This window comes from Lepidochelys olivacea, assembly GCF_965140295.1.
Source record: "Lepidochelys olivacea isolate rLepOli2 genome assembly, chromosome: 12".
Classification (NCBI taxonomy): Eukaryota; Metazoa; Chordata; order Testudines; family Cheloniidae; genus Lepidochelys; species Lepidochelys olivacea.
In genome coordinates, this window is record NC_140422.1 from 1,626,629 (window position 1) to 1,646,702 (window position 20,074).

General features: G+C 45.0%; 1 protein-coding gene across 11 annotated transcripts in view; it reads left to right on the forward strand.

The window, feature by feature from the left end:
* The window catches only part of PDPR (pyruvate dehydrogenase phosphatase regulatory subunit), a 68,137-nt gene extending 58,352 nt beyond the window's left edge, over positions 1–9,785 (forward strand). For all 11 annotated transcript variants that reach the window (XM_084645088.1, XM_084645089.1, XM_084645092.1 and 8 more), the window contains 2 exons: positions 443–625; positions 7,430–9,785. In XM_084645088.1, coding sequence (XP_084501214.1) covers positions 443–625; positions 7,430–7,834 — 588 coding nt within the window. In that variant the 3' untranslated portion in view covers positions 7,835–9,785. The remainder of the gene's footprint in view (positions 1–442; positions 626–7,429) is intronic.
* Positions 9,786–20,074: the final 10,289 nt, after the last annotated feature.

Consider the following 20,074-nt stretch of genomic DNA (forward strand, 5'->3'; position numbering starts at 1 on the left):
CCATTCAATGGAAATAATAGCTGGCAAATTTAAAAACAAATAAATGAAATACTCCTTCCTACAGTGTGTAGTCAGGCTGTGGAAGTCACTGATATACAGGATCAATATACAGGATCAATATACAGGATCAATGTCCTATACTGTGGCTGGCTTTTAAAGGATGGATACATAATTATATGCCCCTTATTTGTAGTAATACTAACTCAGACAGGGTAGTCAAATCTGTCTTTACTGTGTGAGCTGATCTCTGAAAGGGACAGGAAGACGTTTCCCTTCTTTATGCAGCATTACACAATTGAGCAGGTACCTTGTGCAGTCTTTCCTGAAGCATTGCTTCAGAGACGGGGTATTAGAGTCTGCCTCTTGGTGTGGCAGATTGTCCCTTTGTCTTCTCTGATGCTGTGTGTGCTGGTAATCCTGACGTGTTAACTCTTCCCTGCAGTATGCTCTGCATGTGTACAATGAGTTGATGAACGTGGGACAGAAGTACGGGATCCGGAATGCTGGCTATTACGCACTTCGCAGCTTACGCATTGAAAAGTTCTTTGCGTTCTGGGGCCAGGATCTGGACACTTTCACCACCCCTTTGGAATGTGGACGTGAGTTCCGGGTGAAACTGGACAAGGTACTGTGTCTGAGGGTGAATCGGCTCCCTCAGCAGTGTTTGCATGAGAACACTGAAACAAAGAAGGCAAAGCAGTACTGCCCAGAAAAGAGTGCTCTCTAACGGGATAGATTCCAACACAAATATTTTCATGGGGAAGTGGAGAATTTGTCTGTATTAATGACTGATTCTGTTGCATCTTGAAAAGATGCTAGAAACCACACACATGCTGTACTCTCCAGCCTCTAGGGCAGTAATCTCAACTACTTGTTAGTGAAGAATTAGAAATGCAACTCTTCTCGCATCTGTGTATGTTTGCAGATCCTATCTCCCAGCAACCCCTTTGGCACTAGTGTTTATGGCTTTGTGCCTAGTGTGAACCTTTTACGTGGATAGGGACAATGGGTGTGGAGGACACTCAGTGCCTTGCAGGATTCAGCCTATTGTCTAGCTTTCTCCTACCAGTCCCCCTGCCCAGTTTCATTGATGGTGCCAGCACAGCCCATGGAACAAGATTTGTGGTCAGTTCAACTGCATAGGGAAGCCCAAGAGCAGCAAACCTTGTTTTTTTTGTTTTTTTTTGTTTTTTTTTTTGCAGGGATCATCCATAAATAATTGCTGTTATGGCAAGGGGTAGGTAGAGATCGGTGTGACGGGTTGGGTCACAGAAACCCCCTTGGGACTGTCACCTGATGTGCTTGGACTACCTCTGAGCCAGTTTGGGCCTCCCAGAACCCTGCCTTGTTGAGCTAGACACAGCAGTCTGCTCCAGTACAGACCCGGGGTCTGAACCATGCCCCCAGAGATGCAGACTTAACTGAAAACAGCTTAAGAAGTGCTCGTGTCACTAGCACCCAGACACTCAGCTCCCAATGGGATCCAAACCCCAAATAAATCTGTTTTACTCTGTATAAATCTTATACAGGGTAAACTCATAAATTGTCCGCCCTCTATAACACTGCTAGAGATGCACAGCTGTTTGCTTCCCCAGGTATTGATTACTTACGCTGGGTTAATTAATAAGCAAAAAATGTTTTTATTAAGTATAAAAAGTAGGATTTAAGTGGTTCCAGATAATAACAGACTGAACAAAGTAAGTTACCAAGCAAAAGCAAGCAAAACATGCAAGTCTAAGCCTAGTACAGTAAGAAACTGATTACAGATGAAATCTCACCCACAGAGATGTTCCAATAAGCTTCTTTCACAGACTGGACTCCTTCCTAGTCTGGGTCCAGCAATCACTCACACCCCGGTATTTACTGTCCTTTGTTCCAGTCTCTTTCAGACATCTCTTGGGGGTGGAGAGGCCATCTCTTGAGTCAACTGAAGACAAAATGGAGGGGTTTCCAGGGCCTTTTATATTCTTTCTCTTGTGGGCAGAAACTCCTTTGTTCTCCTGTGCAAAATCACAGCAACAAGATGGAGTTTGTGGCCACCTGGGCGAGTCACATATCCGTGAATGATCCAGCTTTTTGCAGGCCAATGCCATTGTTTACATGTTAGTTTGAATAAAAGCTTAGATGTGGATTGGCGTCTCCCAAAGTCCATTGTCAGTTAAGTGTTTCTTGATTGGGCACTTACTGAGACTAGTCCTTTCTCAAGAAGCTGACCAAATGCTTCACTGACGCTACTTAGAATCAAACACATTGAGATAGAAGTACCTAGCCAATATTCATAACTTCAGATACAAAAATGATACACACAGACAACATAATCATAACCAGCAAACTTCAACCTTTCCATAGAGACCCCACTTGACCACCTCTGTACAAGATCTGGTGCAACCATAGGACCCTGGTTGCAACAGTGATCTATACAGTCACAAGTCTCAGAGCGGTAGCTGTGTTAGTCTGGATCTGTAAAAGCGGCAGAGTCCTGTGGCACCTTATAGACTAACAGATGTATTGGAACATAAGCTTTCATGGGTGAATGCCCACTTCGTCGGATGCATTTAGTGCATCCTACTTTTTCACTAGGAGGGTGGTGAAGCACTGGAATGGGTTACATAGGGCAGTGGTGGAATCTCCTTCCTTAGAGGTTTTTAAGGTCAGGCTTGACAAAGCCCTGGCTGGGATGATTTAATTGGGGACTGGTCCTGCTTTGAGCAGGGGGTTGGACTAGATGACCTCCTGAAGTCCCTTCCAACCCTGATATTCTATGATTCTAGTGGAAATTTCCAGAGGCAGGTATAAATATGAAAGCAAGAATCAGGCTAGGGATAACGAGGTTAGTTCAATCATCTGATTTTGTCCTGTTTGCAGGGGTGAGAACTCTCTTGGTAAAGTATTAGGGGGTAGCCATGTTAGTCTGTATCCACAAAAACAACAAGGAGTCCGGTGGCACCTTAAAGACTAACAGATTTATTTGGGCATAAGCTCTTGTGGGTAAAAAGCCAAAGGTTTTTTACCCACGAAAGCTTATGCCCAAATAAATCTGTTAGTCTCCTTGTTGTTTTTGTGGATGCAGACTAAGACAGCTACCCCCTGATACTTGACACCATGGAAGGCACTAAATTTAGTCGTATAAGTGGAAATCCATCAACCTCAACAAAAAACTCGCATAGATACAGACAGACATCGTCTTCCTCTCCAAGTGGAAACAGAGGGACATCATACCAGAGGGACTGAAGGTAAAAAATCCATTGCAATCAACATACTACACTGACTACGGTGAGAGACTCCCACACACTCTCAAAGAAACTGAGGAAACACCCGATCAGCATCCTGTACAGCAGACAGGAGAAGATCGAGAATGAGCTCTCAAAACTGGAGACTCTCATACAGAACCAACCTTTCACACACACTTCCATGTGGCTGGACTTTACAAAAATGAGACAAGCCATTTACAACGCACACTTCACTTCTCTACAGAGGAAAAAGGACAGTAAACTATCTAAACTCCTATGTGCCACAGGGGGCAACAACAGTGGTACCCTGAACTCCCCTAACAATATTGTTAATCTATCCAACCACACACTTAGCCCGGCAGAAGAGTCTGTCCTATCTTGGGGACTCTCTTTCTGCCCTACCACCTCCACGAACATGATGCAGTTCTGTGGTGATCTGGAAGCCAAGTTTCGTCATCTCCAACTCAAGGAATATTTTCAACACACCACTGAACAGCGCACTGAACCACAGGAACCCTCCTACCAACACTACAAGAAGAATAATTCTGCATGGACTCCTCCTCATGGTCAAAATGACAGACTGGACTTCTAAAGAGAGGGCTTCCGCAGAGGTGCACAGGCTGAAATTGTGAACAAACAGCATCACTTGCCCCATAATCTCAGCCGTACACAAAGCAATGCTATCCACAGCCTCAGAAACGACTCTGACATTATAATCAAAGGGGCTGACAAAGAAGATGCCGTAGTCATAATGAACAGGTTGGATTATGAACAGGAGGCTGCCAGGCAACTCTCTAACACTACATTCTACAGGCCACTATTCTCTGATCCCACTGAGGAGTACCAAAAGAAACTACACCATCTGCTCAAGAAACTCCCTGCTATACCACAGGAACAAATCTACATGGACACCCCCCCAAAGCCCCGACCATGGGTATTCTATCTACTACCCAAGATCCATAAACCTGAAAACCCTGGATGCCCCATCATCTCAGGCATTGGCAATCTTACAGCAGGATTATCTGGCTATTTGGACTCTCTCCTCAGACCCTGTGCTACCAGCCCTCCTAGCTGTCTTCGCGTCACCACCGCCTTCCTGGGGAAACTACAATGCAATGGTGATCTTCCTGAAAACATCATCCTGGCCACCATGGATGTAGAAGCTCTTTCACTAATATTCCACATGAGGATGGACTACAAGCTGTCAAGAACAGTATCCCTGATGAGGCCACAGCACACCTGGTGGCTGAGCTTTGTGACTTTGTCCTCACCCACAACCATTTCAGATTTGGGGACAGCTTATACCTGCAAGTCAGTGGCACTGCTATGGGTACCCGCATGGCCCCACAGTATGCCAACATTTTTATGGCTGACTTAGAACAATGCTTCCTCAGCTCTTGTCCCCTAGCGCCCGTCCTTTGCTTGTGCTACATTGATGACATCTTCATCATATGGACCCACAGGAAGGAGGAGGCCCTTGAAGAATTCCACCATGGTTTCAACAATTTCCACCCCACCATCAACCTCAGCCTGGACCAGTCCACACAAGAGATCCACTTCCTGGACACTACAGTGCAAATAAGTGATGGTCACATAAACACCACCCTATACCAGAAACCTACTGACCGCTATACTTACCTACATGCCTCCAGCTTCCATCCAGGACACATCACACGATCCATTGTCTACAGCCAAGCCCTAAGATACAACCGCATTTGCTCCAATCCCTCAGACAGAGACAAATACCTACAAGATCTTTATTAAACATTCTTAAAACTACAATACCCACCGGGGGAAGTGAGGAAACAGATTAACACAGCGAGACAGGTACCCAGAAGTCACCTACTACAGGACACGCCCAACAAGGAAAATAACAGAACACCACTGGCCATCATGTACAGCCCCCAACTAAAACCTCTCCAGCACATTATCAATGATCGACAGCCTATCCTGGAAAACGATCCCTCACTCTCATGGACCTTGGGAGCCAGGCCAGTCCTCACTTACAGCCAGCCCTCCAACCTGAAGCAAATACTGACCAGCAACTACACACCACACCACAGAAACACTAACCCAGGAACCAATCCCTGTAACAAACCTCGTTGCCTGCTCTGTCCCCATATCTACTTTAGCGACGCGATCAGAGGACCCGACCACATCAGCTGCATCATCAGGGTCTCATTCACCTGCACATCTATTAATGTTATATATGTCATCATGTGCCAGCAATGCCTCTCTGCCATGTACATTGGCCAAACTGGACAGTCCCTACGTAAAAGAATAAATGGACACAAATCAGACATCAGGAATTGTAATGTACAAAAGCCAACAGGAGAACACTTCAATCTTCCTGGACATTCTATAACAGATTTAAAAGTGGCTATACTTCAGAAACAGACTTCAAAGAGAAACTGCAGAACTAAAATTCATTTGCAAATTTAACACCGTTAATTTGGGCTTGAATAGGGACTGGGAGTGGCTGGTTCACTACAAAAGCAGCTTTGCCTCGCCTAGCATTGACCCCTCCTCATCAATTATTGGGAGTGGACTGCATCCACCCTGATCAAATTGGCCCTGTCAACACGGGTTCTCCACTTGTGAGGTACCTCCCTTCTCTTCATTGTCAGTGTATAATGCCTGCATCTGTAATTTTCACTCCATGCATCTGAAGAAGTGGTTTTTTACGCACGAATACTTATGCCCAAATAAATCTGTTAGTCTTTAAGGTGCCACTGGACTCCTTGTTGTTTTTCTTGGTAAAGTAGTGACTCCAGGAACTTGATCCCATTGATCTGGAGTTGTAAAGTTTGACTTGCCTTTGCTCTTTCTGGGCTCCCTTTTGTCACTATATCAGCAATACGTACCCTGCTCAAACCATGTGACCAGGAGGGCAGCTAACGTCCCCAGAGAGTGGAGTAATGCTCCACAACCAGAGCGGAGGGAAGGAGTGCACCTTCCCTGTATCCACTTTCAGCCCTGCTTGCTTTGGGGTGCAGATCTGGCCATTTACTTCCTGCAGTGCGATGTAGTGGCTGGAGTAGTGATCTGAAAGTCAGGAGACCTGGTTTCTGTTCCTGATTTTGCAAGTCAGGCAAGTCACTGAACCACTATGCCCTGTTTACTTATCTGTAAAGTAGGGATAACAACAATATCTGCCCATCTTTGTGAAACGGCATGCAGTCCCCTGATTGTAAGTTAAAGGCTTGAGTGATTCTAGAATAGCTGTTCCTGATTAACTCTGTCTGGAAGAGGATTAAGCTAATTTTGAATAAGACACTCTTATTTTGGAATAAGAACATCCAAACAGCGAGTTAATCAGGAATGTTTATTCTGCTTAAAATTCACACCCTACCTTAATCCAAATTAATGTCACAGTATAGCCAAACCATAAATTGCTACTACCAAAGTCTAAAATGATTATCCATGCTAATCCAGGAAGTGGAGAATGATTGCTTTGTTCATGGTTTCCAACAAAGTGCTTGTGGGACTAGACTATAGGAGAGAAACAAAATATAACAAAATCCCACCCTTTTAAAAACACACACAAAACATGAAAAGCTGCAGCTGAACTAAGGGAAAACAAAGGATTGAAAGGGAAGGTAATAAATAGAGGGCCAGCAGTAGCCATGCTAAAACACCTCTAGGTGGAGAGAACTAAGGCAGCAGTCCTCCATTTTTTCCCATAACATTAGCTTCGGACCACATGTTGATAGAGATTGCATACCTTCCTATTGCTGACTGTGTGCACGCTGCCCCTGCCCATCTGTGACCAGATCGCATCTTTGGGGCAACTACAGTAATTGTTTACAGTGAATGTAATGCTAAGGAAGTACAGTGGGTGTTCATTCTGCTTTTAGAGGCACTGCCACTTCCAACAATTTACACACAACAAAGTGGGGGAGTCTGCTGGAATCAGTAACGCTGATAAACCTGGAATGAATTTAACTGCACCTACTCTGTTTTTGTATTTTTTTTATGCCTGTTTAATGCAGTTCAGCAGCTGAAAATGAGGGAAGGCAGAACATGTGAGTGACTCGCCAGCTCTTGTTTCTTTGCAGCTGGGAAGGAACCAGCTTCAGTGGGTAGTGTTGGCCCTAGGCTGACCTTGTATCACTAAGCATCTATCGCTTAAAATCTAGCAGCTGAGTCTGGCACAGATCACATGCCCTTCATCAGCTGGCCTTTCCTTCTCTCTCCAGGGGACTGATTTCATTGGCCGGGATGCACTGATGCAGCAGAAGCAGGACGGCGTATGCAAGCGCTTCACCATGTTCATCCTGGAGGATCATGATACAGACCTTGATCTCTGGCCCTGGTGGGGGGAGCCCATTTACCGCAACGGACACTATGTGGGCAAGACCACCAGCAGCGCTTACAGCTACACCCTGGAACGCCATGTCTGCCTGGGCTTTGTGCAGAACTTTGACGAGGAAACCAGGGAGGTGTTGCTGGTGACACCCGACTTCATCAACCGGGGCGAGTATGAGATTGACATTGCAGGGCAGCGCTTCCAGGCTAAAGCCAAGCTCTACCCGTTCAGCTCCCTCTTCACACAGCGCCGCCGCAAGGACGAGATGGAATTGAGTGGCTACCATGGGAAGTAGAACCACCTGGCCCCACCCCATCTCCATAATGGGAGTCTGTCACCATCCTCCTCTCCTTCCCCACGATCTCCTTCATTCTTCAACCCATACGGTTCCACTTCCTCTTCCCCCTGCTCTTTCCATTTTTAAACGTTTTCGGTGTGTGACACTTTGTACATTGTAGAACTAATTTTTCAAACCCTTCCACCCTCTCATCCAGTCTCTCTCTCACACCCTTACTCCTTCCTATGCCATGTTCCCACATCTTCCTCCCCCCACGGCAGCAGCGTGGTGTTGAGTGTACGTCCGAAAGCCCATATGGGAGCAAGCACCTCCAGAAACCCTAGGCTGTACCCTAATGGCTGTTGAGCGGGGTGCAAGTGAAGTCTTAAGGATTGTACCCCATCTCCCTGCTGCCTACGGCCTAGAACAGGAGGTGTTTTCTGGCCTGTAACTCTGTTTTTCTGTCCCCTGGCTAAACCTATTGGTGTAACCTCACCTGCGAGTTGCAGTGGAGAGGCCAGACCTACCATAGGGTGCACACAGGGCCAACTAGGGGGTTCCTTCTTGCCAGCCAGTTCCTCCGCGGTCCTCCAGTCCACAATTCAGAGGGGTCAGTGCATTGATACACAGAGCAATAGAATGATCAGCTACCTCACTGACACCACACAAGACGTAACAACGTTGTGTGACCAGCAGCGAACAGGCAGGTTTTGGTGGGTTCCAGGCCATCACCACCCTCTTTTTTTCCTTCCAGGGAGTGAGTCTAAGAGGCTTGATCGAGAGGCTGTGCAAGTGACAAAATAGCGCTGATAAGTTTCCTCTTCTGTGTTGGGTCACTGAAAGGGAATGGCTTTCTCTGAGTGAGTGAAGATCAACATGTGCACTTCACTCTTACAAAGGGACAGAACTTTGTATTTTTATTCTCAGTGAAAATGTCTGTCTCCAACAATGACCGAGACACTGGACTCCTGGCTACAGCTTTTGTTTCAGCTGCACAGTGGATTCTCTGTGGATTCTCCTCCTTTCTCCTTTGTTTTGCTTTGTGTGTTTGAGCAAGCACACTTGTCTGGCTTACCCACCAACCATTAGAGTTGGATGTGAGGATTTTGTTATTTGGGAAACTAGAGCAGAGGAAGGGATGGAGTCTTGCATTTTCAGCCAGCTGGGGCCAGCCAGCAGCCTTGGAGCAACATGCTGGTGACCACTGGGAGATTAGAGTTGAGGGCCCAAGTTTGGTTCCTTGAACCTATGATGCTCTGAGTGCTGCAGAGGCAAAACACTATGCTCCTGATAAGGGTGGCAATGTCTCTCAGCTATGCCCGCTGGCCCATAGCGTGTTTCCTGTCCTCATCAGATCTGTCTTCCCCATCACAATAATACCTCAGTTGAAGGTAGTTGATTCACTATGCAGGGCCCTGCGGTTAGAAGAGAAAGTGAGTAAGGATCTTTGAATTGCCTTGCCTTGGCAAAATCTCTCTGCACAGTCATTATGCAGAACCTCACACAGACACTTCAGACTACAGAGATGGAATCCACCTACTCTGAAGGTGACAGCTCTGCACTGATTACAAATAGTTATGGTGGAATAGGAAGGAAAGTGGATGAAGAATGTTAAATTGTATCCTATGGATTTGTCTCTTAAATTCTTCCTCCTCCCATTGTCAGCTAGATCAGAGTAATGCATTTTCTCTTCCCTTATTTTAAAATTATCCATTAAAACATCTCCAGTAAACTACCTCCTGCCCCCACACACACTTCTGGTTTTCCCGCTTTGTGGTTCTCAGCAGCCCTTCCACCGAAGCCAGCATCTTTCTGTCTAGCAAGTAGCACCATTTGACATTGTCTGTGGTCACTGAACTGGCTGACTTGTTTGTCTTTGAGCCAGGAGCCAGAACTTTACCTAGCTTTGGCACTTGCTTTTCCTGTCATTGGGTGAGCATCAGTAATGTTACATTTGAGCATAGCACTACTCGAGACCTGGCTTGGATTCTTGTCTTTTGAAGTTTTTCTCCTTTTCTGGCTTCCATCAATACTTTGTCCTGCTAGTGTAGAGGTGGTAATATCCCAGACCTTCCCTCCCATACGCTGGAAGCTGGCTTTTTGACTTCTGCTGCTGGAGATAGTAAGAGCAGGCGAGGTGGGAGACTGACACACTTTAATTGTAAAGAACTGGCTGTCAGAGGAGGCTTCCCAAATGGTAAAGTGTTGTGCAGCTTTCACAGCTTCTGGGAGTGGAGCACGGGGAGGGGCATGGACTAGAGAAGGAACTGGGGACTCAAATGACAGCACTTCTTGGCAGGATCTCTGGCAGGCAGGCAGGAGGGAACACAGAGTGGGGTCTGCATTGTGGTGGGACATGGATACACTTGCTGTGGCTGGCTGTTTTCTTCCTGCAGTGGCTTCTTTTGTAAACAGCAGTTAATACTATTCTAAACGAATAATAATAATAATGTCTCCTCCTTCAGGATTCCCAAGTGACTTTCACACAAATAGCTTCCCTCATGGCTTGAAATGGAACCACTTTTGGGGTGGAACGTCGCAGCCATTTGACAGGACACAGAAGCAGTACTGGACACAATTGGTTGTGGAGGAAATTATTGTACCTCGCTAGTACTGTTTCACTAAAATTCCTCTAGCAGTGTTATCACCTGAATTGGAATTTGGCCAGTGTACCAGGGTTAGCACCCCAGTTTTAACTAAATGTGCCATAAGGTCTTTCACGGCAAAGTGGTCAGGGTGTTCGTTTTACAGCCACTCCATAACATTTACATCCCCTATGCTGGGGCATTTGTTCAGTACTGATTCAGAAGAATGCCACCTAGTAAATCCACCGATACTACTTTCTGCAGCACATGTGGTTTTCCTTGGAGGTCTCCTACGAAGTACTGATCAGTCCTGACCTGTCTTGTGTTATCTGGCACATTACTGTGTCTTTGTTTATATAGAGTACTGGCTGATGACCCGAAGAAAGTGGTTATTACTTAGTACCTGGCAAGGTTAAGGAAAACTTCTCAGCCTCCCCTTACTGTACAGCACCAGGGCACTTCTGCGGTGGAACACATCAGTCACTTTACACAGTAAGTGCTACATAACAGTTTAGGAGGGAAAGTGAAAAATATTTCATTCCACAGTGGAGAATTCTGGGTAGACTGAGTATAACTATCTGAGTTTGAATTGGACCAGAACACCCTTCACTTTCTTAGGAAGAGTGTTATAGTGTGAAACTTTAATGACCACAGCTGGTCAGGAGCACACAAAAAGCCAGTATCTATTAGTCTCACAGCAATAAGGAATCCCTGAACAGGAGCATCTTTTTTATATGGCTTCCCCATCCCAAAGTGGTCCATACCTAGGAAGATAAAATTGTCTCTGTAGCATGGGTAACTTTTGCCCTTTTGCTGAGTTAATAGCTCCCTTTCTGTCCAGGTCTATTTAACCCTGAAGTACCCACATATGAGGGTGAAGATTTTGTAATGGTGCCACACAGGTATGCTGTAACTCCATCCATGTCTGTCTCTTCCTGCTGGGATGGTTAAGTGTAACTGGTACTATTTTGAAATAAGACAGTTTAGCAATTGGCTGTCTCCCAGTTCAGGCGCACCCATTCTGGCCTTACCTGTTACCAGTCCTCTCTCTGACTTTGGCCTAGCCTCTGTGCCTGTGCTCTTTGAAGTCTCACCTTTTCCTTGGTAGATTTTTTTTTTTTCCCTTTGTGCTGCTGACAAATAATTTGACTTTGGCAACTTGAGTGCTTGTCAGTGGACAGTAACATGATGGATTGTGAAATACTGTACTAGGCACCAGGGTCATGCAAGGAGCTTCTACCTTTTCTATAATGCTTTCATACTCTTAAAGGGAAACTGCAGTGTAAAGATTCTACCTATTGTATCTAATTACAAAGAATAAAGCGCCTAAGGGAGAAAGAAACAAGTTGGAAGCTGCCATCTTGGCTTTGATGCAAAGTAAGACTGAAAACAACCCCTCATTAAAAAAAGCAGTGAGAATTTGAGTTTTGGAGATGCTGTAACACACAGTTCCAGTGCTGTCTGATGAAGTTGGCATTTTCAGTTGTCCCTGACACCACAAGGCTGGAAAAATTTAAGGGTCCCTTCTTCATACTCATTCTCCCTCCCCCCGCATAATATATACACCTGTGGATCACACTTCTGGAGACACTTCCATCCTTCTATTTCTGGGGCTGTCCCTTGGTGCTCTGCAGAGCTGGCTGCTCTTTCAGGATTCCCTTTGGGAACGCTTTTCACCGCAGGACTCGTATCCTCTCTCTCTTCTCTATCACTCTCTTCTTGGCTGATCTCTTTGGCTATACCATGGTCTCTTGCATCACTTCTGTGCTGATGACTCTCAATCTACTTTTGCCCAGTACCTCCTCCAGAATGTCCAACCATCTCCTCAAACTTAACATGGCTAAGTCTGCTCTTCACCTCTCCTCTTCCACCTTCCTTTGCCCTTTTCACATCACACTCTCCTCCTACCCACCCCAGCTCACAGCCTTTACTTTCTTTGACTCTTCTGTTTCCTGCTGTTCTCTTATCCAAGCTCTCACCAAGTCCGGTTGCTTTTTCCTTTGTAACACATCTACATTCCTCCCCCCACTGCCAAAATCCTGGTTCGTGCCTTGTTCTCTGTAACTACTGTAAGCTCCTCCTCCTGTTCAATCTATCCACAGTGCTTCCTTTCCTACACTCCAACCAAGTCCACCCCAAATCCCTTTATTGGTCTTTCTGCATCAAGTTCAAACTTCTCAGCTTCACGATGCTACACAACTCTGCCCCTACCTGCACCCCACTCTGCCCTCTCTTTGTTTAATCCTCCCTTTGTCTCCTCCCAATCCTACCTTCATGCTGTCCATACCCCACATGTCTGCAGTGACTTCCCTTTGTCAGTGGGATACAGCATCCCTCTGCATTCAGATCCCTCCTTTCACTCTGGCTATCTCAGCTGGTTTTCCATCCACCATCTGTTTGCCCTACTTTGTTCTCAGATGTAACATTCTCATCTTCCAGGATTCACTCTCGACATGTCACCCTTGTCCATTCCTCCCTCCCCAACCTGTTGTGATTTCCAGAGTTTATCTATTAAGATGGTGAGGGGTCTTGGTCAAGGGAGCGTGTCTGTTTTCTGTGAGGTTTCATGCAAATTTACAGTGCTAGATGCCCACTGAATAATAATGATGAATGCAGACGTTCACTTTCCACCATAAACTTCTCTCCATTGCCTCTCCTTTTACTAGAAGGAAGTCAAGGCAATCAGAGGTTATGATGGAGCTGCTTGTGTATGCAGAGCTTGGAGTACCGGTCTCATTAAAAGGCAAATTCATGCAAGTAGTGCCTAATTCCGAAGAGGTAACGTCAACATCTGTAAGCCCAGTATTGGACCAACCCTTTTGTCATTCATAAATTTGCCGAACGCACATTTGTGTGGTTTTTTTTTTTTTAAAGTTCAGAAGCCCTACAAAAACAAACCAATATCTAGGGGTGAAAAGGAAAGTTCCTTCCAAATGCAAGAGTTTCACTTATTTTTAAAACAAAGGCTTATATCCTGGTGGGTACAGAAAAATATTCATAGTTTGTCAGATTTCTGTCATCCCAGGTTATTTTTCTAATTTTTATCATAGTGCCTCTGGAGGCAAACATTTTGGCTAAGTTTGTGAAGGACTTTCAGTTCTACTGACTTCTCTTCAGTCATCACACGTGTGCCTGTCTGTCTGTCTGTCTGTCTCTCTCTCTCTCTCTCTCTCTGTGTTTGTAAGGGGAGAAAACCTAATGCCATTTAAAGCAAATTAATTCAGCTGTTTGGGTTAAGGAAATCAATTAAATCTTATTTTTTACACTTAAAGAAAAAGAATAAACTTCCTCAAACAATTGAACATTAAAAACTTGGCGTGCTCATAGTCCTCAATGAGCACAGTCCATGTTGAGCTTGAGGAAGGAACACTTAACAAGCCTGTAAATGTCGTAATGCTTTACATTAGATGTTTGTGCACAGGCGGTGCATACTGCTGGATTTGTTACTGCATATACTGTACTTGCAGAGCAGGTACAAATGCCAGCAGGGGCTGTTGAGTAAATGCTGAAGGCAGTGGAAGTTGCCAGAGAGCATTTGTTCCTCTTCCTTTGATGCAGCCGCAGAGTTTGCACAGAAGTGCTGTGGGAATTCAGTCAAGAGGGAAACACCCAGGCAGATGCACGGTTTCCGTTTTTGAGCAAATATCAGCAGGCAATGCTTTTTTTCAAGGGTGGAATTGTGCAATTAAGGGGGACAGAAAAACACCCGTGTAACTGCTGCTAAGGTCCTTTGCTTAAAGAAAAAGGTGTCCGCTGGCGTAGAACGTGCTTCACGGCAGGACCCCATTGCTTTCCAGCTTTTAGAAAACACAGTGAAATCCTCCATCTGAATGTTGCGTTTACACACCAAGCCAGGGCATTTAGGAGTTAAGTTAACCTCGCCATGTTGCTCTTTTGTCCGGTCGCTTTATTTATACAGGTAACTTCTGGATTTCTTAACTCCTTTATATTTAAATACTTCACTTTATTATGTTACTAATGTGTAGGCTTGCATTGGAGTTGCAATATAAAGTGCAATATTTATATATTGCTGGTATACAGTTACTGTCTAAGATGATTCACCTAAGAAGGTACGTGCATCAAGGGAGATCATGAAGGTTATGGAGAGAAAGGTATGCATGGTTGTATATGAACAGCTTCCTGACCAAATGACGACAAACAACTGATCTTGCCAAGTGTATGTTTGATACCCACCTCTGTTACAAATACACTGGTTATCCAGGAGCTGCCCCCACATGCTTATGGCACAGTTCTGTTTTGTAGCATAGAAGGGACAGTCCCAGGCTCTTGTACCTCTTAGGGACGTGGTCAAGATCCCTTCTATGCTTCAAAATCTTTTAAGTGTGTTGAGGGCCAACTGGATCCCCTTGACTGGACCTAGCTCTGATTCTGTTCCACTGGTATGGTTGCATTTACACCTTTTGCTGAGTGTGCTTCTACTATGTTAGGGTAATGTGTTGGTGCAGATTCATCTCTCTGGGGTCTAAAACTGGCTGTCTTGGCTGCTGTTATGGCTACAGAGAGAGTTGAATAGAGGTCTGGTCACATGTGATCATCTGAGAGAGTAATGATGCAAGCTCTACATGAGGGAAGCAAACTTACTCCTGACATTGAGGGTCGATCTCTATAGACTAGCTCCCTGGCATGCAGTTTTCTCACAGTTCCATAGCATGCATTAGTGATGTTTCGCTGGCACCTCTCCCTCCAGAACATGGTGTTTGCTGTCAGATCTGCAAATGGGTTGGCTCAAATAACTGTGAGTGAAATGTTTTAAAACTCCCTGGACAGGGGTCTCTTGCATTTAGTTATTGCCTGGATCATCATTTATGTAAGCAGCCTGCTTCCTTTTTGCCTGATCCTTACCTCGGGCTCTGGATAACGTTCTGTTACAGCTGCTTAGACTTGGCAGCCCACACTGTTACTGGTGCACTGTTTTTCCGGGGAACTGAGCTGTGCGGTGCAAGCACTTCTGCTTTCCCTACTTAAGTCCAGAGTTGCACCTTGTACAACACAAAACATGACAGTTCTTTCCGGAGCAGAACTGTGACCCTCAGAACTGCACACAGAATTAGGCATCCCTTCTTTGGGTGATTCTTATTTTCATTCTTAGTGGCACCTTAAATTTGTTTGTCCATTGAAATGTCATCCCTTCATAACCGTCTGCACTTTCCCCTTCCAAGAACCAAGTTTATAGGGCTAGGAGAACTTTAATTTAAAAGTTTTTTTTTTTTAAATGTGCCATCATTTCTCCTGCAGAACCAGAACTGGAGACTTGAAGCTGTGAAAACATTTATAGTCTCACTGTTTTCTAGTGCCTTATGCTTATGAATGTTGTGTAATGGATGCATCTGATGCAGGAGATAGCCACAATCAACTATGTTAACATGATTCCTCAGCCATTACAAACCACCACCTCTCCCCTTCCAAAGAGAATGTGTTTCAGCAGATGGATGTAAATGGATCATTTCTAGGAGTACAAATTATGCTTTTAATTGCTTTGAACTCTTGGGATGTAGAAAATCTCAGTGTTACTGTAAGATATTGTACCATATTGTCTGCGTTTGCGGAGAGCAGCAGCCTCACCTCTCTTATAGCATTTAGAATGAGAACTTATTTATGGAGACACAGAAACCCCTTTAATAATTGGAGCCAGTTCCGGGAGACGTAAATGTCTGTTCCCAAGTGCACGAGAAAAGGTGGGCTTGCTGTTCTCCACCAATGCCATGTTGTTACCTACTTTGTATGCTGCATTTATATCGTGCTGAGTTTCAATTAATAATTTCCGTCCTTGTTGGTTTACAGGTTACTAGGTTTCTATATTAATAAATAGACATTTTAACTGCTCTTGCCACAGAATTCCAGGGGCCATTCTTTGGAGCCTAGTTATGTTCTCTACTCTGGTTTCTGACCACTCTCCCCATTAATATTTACGCAAGTATGTGTAGCTGGAATGAGGGAGCATTTAGCATCATTCACTGTGGGGGACAGTGGAAGCCATACCAGCTACTGGGTATGTCTCAACTGAAAACTTAAGTCGACCTATGTAGGTCAACTTACAGCCACCACAGTAATTACTGTGGAGGTGTATGTTCACACTATCCTCCTTGGATTGGTGGTGCATGTCCTCACCAGGAGTGCTTCCAGCAACTTAAGAGAAGCAGGTTTCAGAGTAACAGCCATGTTAGTCTGTATTCGCAAAAAGAAAAGGAGTACTTGTGGCAGGAGCTTTCGTGAGCTACAGCTCATCCGATGAAGTGAGCTGTAGCTCACGAAAGCTCATGCTCAAATAAATTGGTTAGTCTCTAAGAGAAGCAATGGCAGCTCCTGTTGGCAGCTTCCTGCTGTGAGCCAGACTGTCCCCCTACCCCAGATTTCGTACTTGAGGTCTGCTTGTGGTGCATGCCCTAGCTCCAGGCGGAGCTCTTAACTGCAGTGCAGCCTGAGCGTGGAATGTAGTAAGTTCTGTGGAGGAGAGGTGCTGCTCCCAGCCTGTGTCCCAGGAGCAGGGAGTCAGTAACTTGCTTATAAACAGAGGCAGGGTGATAGAAAGGGCTGGTAATTAATTTAAATTAAGGATCTGGAAGTCGTTAGATGAGCCTGATAGCATTGCCAGGCACTCCAGTTCTTAGATCTGTAAAACAGGAATCCTCTGCATGGGGATGGTAAAGAGACCGCAGGGAATGAGGGTGGAGCTGGTCAGCTGGGGAAGGACAGAGCCATGGTCCCAGAATCAAGGGGAAGAGGGAATGATCAGACCCATCTGAGCTGGAAGTAGTGTTCCTCCCAGCTGAGTTCTAGTCTTGAGCCCTATCCTGGAGCAATCCCAGGAGAGCCTGGCCCCTCCCTCACCCCTATCCTGATCCCTCCCAGCCCTGCTCCCATTGCCATGAGCACAGCAGTGTCTTCGTGTGATGGGTACAGACAGGCCATTCACACCACTGAGACAGGCCCCAAGTCCCTTCTCTCTTGGGGACATCAGACCACACCACATGGCCATGACCTACCCGGGCCCAGATCCACCCCCTGAGTTAATCTGTGTGTTACGTTTGAGTTACTGAAAACAAGAGAAATGTAAAACAAACGAACAAAAATCTTTATAATGTTAACTAACTTAAGCTGTTTAAGGTTGCATCCTACAGACCAAAAGATATCAGTATGCAGTGAAGGAATACCCAAGCATCAAGAAAAGAAAAATGAAATGCTTTATAAATAAGAGACTGGTCAAATACTCCTCAATCTGCCATATATGGACAATTAAGTTGGCAATCCGCTAATAATCACTGTCCGTTAACTTAAACTTGGCTACTCTGTAAAAACAACTGTATGATGGGCATTACTGCTGTACGCCATTTACCGTGTGCTAACCTCTTTAACCAGCCCATGCAGGGCAGCAAACCCCATGAAGGCAAGGAAAAAACAAAGTGGTAAAAAATAGTTACACAGTAACTAGAAATTGGGTAAACCAAGTCCCTGTTCTCACCAGTCATAACGTGGGTTACAGAGTACCAGCCGTGTTAGTCTGTATTCGCAAAAAGAACAGGAGGACTTGTGGCACCTTAGAGACTAACCCATTTATTTGAGCATGAGCTTTCGTGAGCTACAGCTCACTTCATCGGATGCATACTGTGGAAACTGCAGAAGACATTATATACACAGAGACCATGAAACAATACCTGCTCCCACCCCACTCTCCTGCTGGTAATAGCTTAGTGCTACTACATCCTAATCTGAGGCATATGCTGTTCAAAACAATCTTGTTCAGTGTCTGGGTACCAATACTACATCCTGACACACCAATATTAAAAAAAATTGGTTACTGCCCCTCCAGTGGGTTATCTGGAAGACAGCCTCCCTAAGAAACAACTGGATCTACGTCAACTACTGGTCTATCACACAGTCGTGCAGCCAGTGGAACAAGCTATCCCTGCCCAGGAAAGCTTACCCGAGGGTGACAACCAGCCGTAAGAGTAACCTATAACACGGCTGGATAGTACAATATAGTAATGAATTACAGAACATTTATATATAAAGGCCTCATTTGTAATGTCACTACTCCAAATTTCTGTTTTACTTCTCATATACATAGCGCGGTGGGACACGCTGTAATAATCTCTATCCCAATATTACAAACCACTTAGCCCACGACTACTACTAACACTGCAGGTAACTGTAATGGCTCTAAGAGGAGTGTGTTGCTACCTGCAGTACCATAAGGGCCAAATCACAACACCAGATTAAAAAAAAGATGGTTAGGCTTGAATATAAGGTGGTGTCATATGTACAGACACATTCTCTCTCTCTCTCTCCACTACAAATATATGCGCCGTATCCATATTACTCATATATATAAATTATTTGGGAATGCCACCAAGGCTCAATCATAAAATTACATTCCTCACTCAAAGTCCCAGGCCCACCATAAGGAACTAAATATATAATTGAAAAATAAAACCTGTCCATCGGTTGCACAGGGGAGTGTGCAGACTAAGGGAGAGATGGGGCATGAATGTATGACCAGTAAGGTGAGGTGACCACATAACAGTGTTTAGCCCACGGGGTCATCTTCAGTCCATGCATTATGTTTTTCCGGGACGATGGGTAAACATCTTTCCCATAAAAAGAAAAAAAGGGGGGGAATGTAGTAGGAAGAGGGCCTAAAACATAAGGCCTTGTATCAGAGGCATGGTATGAAGCCTGAGGCCTGGGCTAAAGTAGTCAAAACTTTGCTGATATAAAGCAAAGTTAAGCTGTGAGCAAGAGGCAGGCCCTGCTCACAAAATCTGGCAAGAAGAGGGCTAATATTTCAGAAACACACATTCCTAAGTGATGCTAGGCATTACAATATATATGCAAACACATTCCAAAACGGTGGTACCAGAACACCTTGATACTAGCACGTTCCCCTGTGGAAGTATAACATTGTATAAGGGGACATGCTGGATACATTGTATCTGAGAGGGCATGCCAAAACATGGTACAAAGTATCTGAGGGAGCACACGTAGGGACAGTTAGCTTTTGAATGGAGAAGCAATTAAGATAGAGCCAGCACGTCTAAGAAGCAGGCATCAGAATGGAAGGTGTGAAGGGCAATTAGTTAAGTTAACTGGAAGCTGTTAAAGGAGATTGTTAAGGGTGGCAGGTAATTGAAGATACGTGACTGGTCTCAGGGATCTCGAAGGGTGGTGACTAAAATCTTTTTCTTCTTTTGTCTGTAACTTCTCTGTAACTTGTTCTCCAAAAAACTGTATAAATTAAAAGACACAAGCCCCACTCGGGGGCTCACTTCTAAATGTATTAGCAGAGCAGCTTTGCTAATAAAACAGAGTGGTCTGATAAATTGTGAGTCTGAGTCAAACTTTGACAATTTGGAGGTTCCACCGAGATGGCAAGTGGCTTCACTGAGTCTGTGTGATCCCTGACTGCCTTGCAGGACGATCGTGGCAGCCGGCGCCTGGACGCTTAGTCCAAGCGATCCTCCACAAGACAGAAAGGTACACAGCAGCAGCGCGGTCTACGCCATTGAACTTGTTGGTTCCCACTCTGTTCGGGTAGGGGTCTTTGGATCCAGCTTCTGGAATCAGACGTCTCAGGTAATTATTATTTTTGTGCTTTAACCCGTTTGAGGACTGTCTTGTCTTTGTGTCTATCCGTCTTCTCCATGGTGTGTGTGTG